Source organism: Phaethon lepturus, unplaced genomic scaffold (genome assembly GCF_000687285.1).
Source record: "Phaethon lepturus isolate BGI_N335 unplaced genomic scaffold, ASM68728v1 scaffold27266, whole genome shotgun sequence".
Taxonomy (NCBI): domain Eukaryota; kingdom Metazoa; phylum Chordata; class Aves; order Phaethontiformes; family Phaethontidae; genus Phaethon; species Phaethon lepturus.
In genome coordinates this window covers 15,236-20,995 of record NW_010544544.1, presented here as the reverse complement: position 1 = coordinate 20,995, position 5,760 = coordinate 15,236, and the positions used below count along the sequence as shown (strand labels likewise).

The 5,760-nt window shown below is 45.3% G+C and overlaps 1 protein-coding gene across 1 annotated transcript in view; it reads left to right on the top strand.

Moving 5' to 3' along the window:
• Positions 1–3,308: 3,308 nt before the first annotated feature.
• Positions 3,309–5,760, top strand: part of ST6GALNAC1 (ST6 (alpha-N-acetyl-neuraminyl-2,3-beta-galactosyl-1,3)-N-acetylgalactosaminide alpha-2,6-sialyltransferase 1) — an 8,866-nt gene continuing 6,414 nt past the window's right edge. Inside the window, exon 1 of the mRNA XM_010288726.1 lies at positions 3,309–3,866. Coding sequence (XP_010287028.1) covers positions 3,309–3,866 — 558 coding nt within the window. The remainder of the gene's footprint in view (positions 3,867–5,760) is intronic.

Genomic DNA, 5,760 nt, shown 5'->3' with positions numbered 1-5,760 from the left:
TGTTCTGTTAGGGAAATCCAGACAGAAGACCAGCCCACTCATTCAACACCTTTGGAAGGCACTGCCTAGCGAGCAGCTCTGGGCAGCAGCAGCAGAGCCTCTGTCACTCTCAGGCATCTCACTATGTGGTTTTTCAGGAGAAGGCTTCCTAAAATTCCCAGAGCCCTCATTTGGCTTATTGTTTTAACACATTTTTGCATCTTCATTGCTAATTTCAGCTCCTTGTTTGGCATGTTGAAGACAAGGATTTCCAGGTAAGAGACCTGCTTCCTTGTGATATGCACTGTCTGGATAGAGTGCTTGTGCTCACTTTCTTTTTCTCTCTGTCATTTTCCTGAAAGTTGTCCTTCTGCTCAGAATGAGATGACCACTTTGCTTTAGCAGACCATGTTGTGTACAATCAGAGCATGGTGTTGGAAGATCCACAGTCAAAAACTTGCTTCTGCTGGATTGCTAGTTTCTGTTTCCTTGTGTAGCTGTTTAAGAAAGCAGCTTTTGCTTTACTAATGCTACGTGTTTTCATACTTTGGCCCTACATATTATTTGCTTTTCCTGGTGGCTCCCAGAAGGACCTCATTCAGCCCTAGTCCAGATTGTGTTGCTGGACGTTGAATACCTTCAAATTTATAACGAGTTCAGCATCTGATTCCTAATACAAATATGCTGCATACTGGGAGACCAATGTCATGTAGACATGATCACTATATATATTATTATTTATAAAAATGGTCAAGTTCATTCTACAAGAATGAGTGTGGAGAGAACTGCAGTGTAGACTGTAACTGTAGTAAAATGTCTCCAGCGTTGTTGGCAGGAAGCACTGTTCCTTACATAAGCACAGCAGATACTTTCCTACTACAAGCACGGCTCACACAGCACAGGGCACTAACATGTATAGGAAGCACTGCTCCCCAGCCTCCCCACCAGCCCTCATGGTCCCAGGTCTCCTGGTGAGCTTGTCTGGCTCCTCTTGGTGGGGTCAAATCTCAACTGGACCTCTCAGGGCTGATGCTGTGGGGGCAGGCTGGAGGGGTGAGGCTGGGAACACCTACATATCTTCTGGAGGTCGCATGAGTTTAGTTCAGCTCTATCAACTTGAGACTGCACCTTGAGGACAGTTATCAACGTGAAGAGGTCGGAATCTGCACAAGGGAGGTGTGGGGAAGGAGAGAAGGCAGAGGTGTAGAGAAGTGAAGTGAGTTGTCCTTGGTCACAGAGCCCATCAGTGGCAGAGCTGGGACAAGCACTGGCGCTCCGTGCCCAGCTGCTTGAAGCCATTTTGTTCTGCTGTAGTTTCAGGTAATAGAAATGTCCATATTTTTGCAACTTAAGTAAAACACAACTAGGCATGAGCTGTATGTGGTTATTTGTGTGTTGGTTCTGTTTCTGTACCTCGGGCTTTGTAAATGGAGAGGAAAATGACAGTAAATGTCATTGAGCTTCTACAGTTGTTTGTCAGTTGGACTCTAGAGCCTGGAATTTGAACTGCTTTGACCAGTTGTCTGGATTTGAAAAGCTGGTCAGGAGAGCAGGGTCCTGTCTAGGCATGAGTGCCTGGCCATGTGGGTCTGACCACAGGGAGCAAGGTTTTGGATGTGAAGGGCCCTTGGTTTTACATTTTGGTGTCTCTATGTTTGGCAGAGTATTTGAAATTAAAGTGTAATAGAGCTGGGATGGAATCTATGCCCTGTGAGACAGCCCGTACGGAAAGTCTGGGATGGGGGTGGTTTGTGATACTGTCCAGTTTCCTTTGTTCTCTGCCCTTTAATTTCAAAATTTTGTCTTAAAAATACAACAGAAGATCATCCAGGAGTTTAAGACCTGTCTGATCTACCTTACCAAATTTCTCTTTACTTAGAGTGTATGTATAAAATCTTTCCTCTTATTGGGCAGTAAACAGTAACACAAGTTTATACATGAAACACTATGATAGAAAGCAGCTACTGCATACTTGGTTGAAACTGGGTAATGATTATGAGGGGAGTTAGAGGAAGAGCTGTTAGGCCGTTTGCCACAACCACTTTTTCTTAGCCATAGTGTTGGAAAGGTTTGAGTATTTATCTGATAAAAAAATTATTTTAAAATGTCGTCTTAATTGATAATTTCCTAATCACTTTAATGAATGCCATACCACTCTGAAGCTTCAGCACCAACTGAACTGTATCTACAGCCTGCTATCTGCAGATGTGCTTTTTTCCCCATTTAGCACCTCAGAAGCAATCCACAGCTCTGAAACAAATGCATCATGCAAAGGGTGAACATGTGTGTGAAATCAGTCTGCCACAACTATGCTCTTTTATCATGAAAAGCTTTGCTGTACATAAAAGCTCAGCTGCAGAAATTTTTCACCTTCCTTTTTCTTGTTCCACCCTCCAGCCATGTGCAGATAAGAATGAATGTTTGAGACAAAATCCCACCACTTCTGCCTTGTTGTTTGTTTTTTTTTTTTCTGGGTTTCAGCCCAGTCTTCTTGCAGGTGGCTCTTCTGCTGCTGACAGCTGTATCCTCCTATGATATCCTCTGAATCGGGCAACAGGGCAGCTGCAGTATTATAGGTGATTGCTGAAAATGCAGAGGTTTTACATTTTTAAGCTTCAGAGTGTCTGTTTTTAAGACAGTGCTGTGTGATGCCATTGCACTAGCTGGCTAAGGGAGAAGAGGAGAGGAAAAAGATCCTTGTGGCCCCAAATGCTCCAGTGATGTATGGTAAAGGAGTGAGTTTCACTTCTTACTAGACTTCCCTTACTGAATTCTGGAAGATCTTCATGCTCTGTTGCTGAAGCACTTTGCTGGCAAAGAAGGTAGAGCCAGATGGCTGCCTTCATGGTGTGTGCCATGTCCTGAACTCAGGGTCTCCAAAACAGTCCTGCAATGCTCTGGGGACATTGCCGGGGTGCTGCCCACTGCAGGGTAAACCTGTTCTGTGCTTGTTTGCAGTTACTGCCCGTGTGGATGTTTCATGAGCCAAGTGCTTAAGAGGAGTGTGTAGCCTTTGGGATTTGCTTAGTGAGGTCATAAGCAGCATTCAGGCCAGGATGGTGTGGGAAGTTTGAATAATGCTTTGGTGAGGTTGAAACTGAATTCATACAGCATCCTGCAGAAACTCAGTAGCAGCTGCCAAGGCAAGTCCTCTGAGCGTGGTGGTCGTGTGCAGCAGTTGCTTTGAAGCACAGAGAGGCTCAAAGTCCAGAGCACTAGAAATGGGCTGGAAGGTGTTAAGTGGAAAGTGTGTGTGACATGTCTGCTTTTCCTTTGCATTCAGGCAATTGAGCATTTTCCAACATGCCCCAGGTGTGCTACAAGTCGACATGCAAGAGCCACAAGGTTTAAACTATTCTGATAACGGGAACTCAAGGAGCTTTTTAAAGGTGACTTTGGGGAGTGACATCACAAGGCTCGAACAAAATATGGTTGAGAGGACACCAAGATGGGATGGAAAGGAGGAGCAGAAGAAAATGATGAAACCAGTTGCCAGGGTGGAGGAAGCCAAGCCGAACATGACTGTGAAACCAGGGGTTTCTGCTGGAGGGAATCCAGCAGGGCTGGAGGGAATCAAGAAGACAACAGTGAAAACAGTCCCTAGAGTGCAGGGAAACAAGGAGAAAATGGTGAGACCAGCTCCAGGGGTGGAAGAAGCCAAGGCAAAGGCAACAGTGAAACCATCCTCTGAGGTGAAGGGAGCTCATGAAAACAACATATCCAAAGACCAAACAAAGCCAGAAGAGCCTCCTGCATCAGTGAAAACTGTAAGACCTCAGGCTACTGCAGTGATAGAAAAGAAAAAACTGAGGGCTGCTGACTTCAAGTCTGAGCCACGGTGGGATTTTGAGGACAAGTACTTGCTGGACAACTCATCTCCACCATCGGTAGGTGTGATGGCCATGTGTGTTCACCAAGAATGATGCCTCTCTGACCTCCTTGTCTGTTGTCCCCTGGGTGTCCCCTGCAGTGCCCTTTGCAGTCGAGGTCAATCTCCAAGCTTGTAGGTCAACTCATTGGTATATGCAGATGCTGCTGGGACTCAGGTAGGGAGAGCTGTGTGTACAGCTCAGCCTGGCCAGTCCTTCACAACGCTCCAGTATGGGAACTTACTGCAATTGCACATGTTTCCATGGGTTCCTTTGAAAGTCAGTCTGAGCAGCCCTTTCTGGAACTCAGGTGCATCAGAAGCTGGGGAAAATATGTCTCCTTCTAGATATGCTACAGGGTGGTCCCATTCTTAGGTGCCTTCATATATTGCATAGGGGACTTTAGGCACACAGTGCAGCCTATATGTTCCCTGTGATGTGGTACCCTAAGGTAAGTTGCGTCACACCTAGCTTTGTCATGCCTACAGGCAGGCATTAGGTGTCTGGCACTAAATGGCAGTGTTCGTACAGGCATCCCATTTCTCATCTGATCTCATGGGAAACTGAACATCTGTATTCCTATGAAGACTCAGGTTTACAATCCCTAGATTTGCCTTGATCTTTGTTTTATGCAGCCCAGCTAAAGAAAACAAGCAGGGTCATGGTGAGGGAACAGGAGTAGGAATGCCTCCGTGTGCCTATTCACCTAAACACATATATACCAAAGCAAGTCAAAAGCTTTGGCTGCAGTGGGGCAGCAGTGATGCTTGTGCTGTGCTAGGCTGTGAAGAATGATGCTGGCAGTGATGGCGAGGAGGTTCTCAGTGCACAGGAATGGAGGCTTTGTTAGTTGCTTGCATTAAAGTCAAAATAAAGAAAAAAGGTTAGATGGGGATTGATAAGCATGTACCTGCCTGCTTTGGAGACAGTAGGGTGGGGACTGTTCCCATTTTTAAGGTTTTCTGTCAATATTGCCAAAAATTCAACTATGTGTATATGTGCCCCATTGGAGAAATGATGATTAAAAAGTAACTTTTTTACTGTTCCTGTGGCTTACTATCAACAAGAGGAGTGTCTTTCCCAGGTGTTGCCAGGTCACCTTTTCTACCCTATATGTAGACACCCATAGTGAGCAGGCAGATTCTTTACCCATTCAGAGCTCCATGACTCAGATGGTCTGAGTGTGTTGGGTTGCTATCTAGGATTTTCTTGCTGTGCATTGAACCATCATGACAGCAGAGCAAATGATTTGGAACAGATCTGGCAAGTCTTGCTTTGTTCCTCTTTGTTAAATAGGAATCACTGTAGGCCTGGTCAGCACAGGAGAAGCATTTTGGTAGAGGTGAAGATGGGAATCTCAAATGATACAGTTGTACATGTCAGGGCAGTAGCACTTGCACAGCTACAGCTTGATCCTGTTTGTTGAGTGTGTTCTGCAGGTTAGCTCTTGTGATCACCTCTGCCTGTGTAGGTCATGTTATTGATGTGATCTTCCAAAATGGTAAGTCTGGTGCCCACCATCAGGTTGTCTTAATAGCCATGGAATTGAAAACTTGTCTGTCTTTTCAGTTTTGCAGTGAACTCTTGTTCTGACCGTATTTTTGACCTTTCCTTTGTAGCTGTGAGGGTTTGGAACTAGTTTAAAATTAAAATTTGAGCATCTCATAATTACTGGGGTCCAGGAACAGGGCCTTTAGGAAAGTCATAAACTATAGCAAAGTTCTCAGCAAGCAGATGAGGCAGGTTGTGGTGTACAATACTGTCTCTGTCGCCCATCTTATGCTGGTAACTCTTTGTAAAACTTATTCAGAGCAATTTTCCCTGGCACCAAGCTAGGAGGCTTGGACAGGCAGGTGGCCCTCTCTAGAGTGAGGAAGGTGTAAGTGGCCTTTACACGCTGTTCATGTGCTCA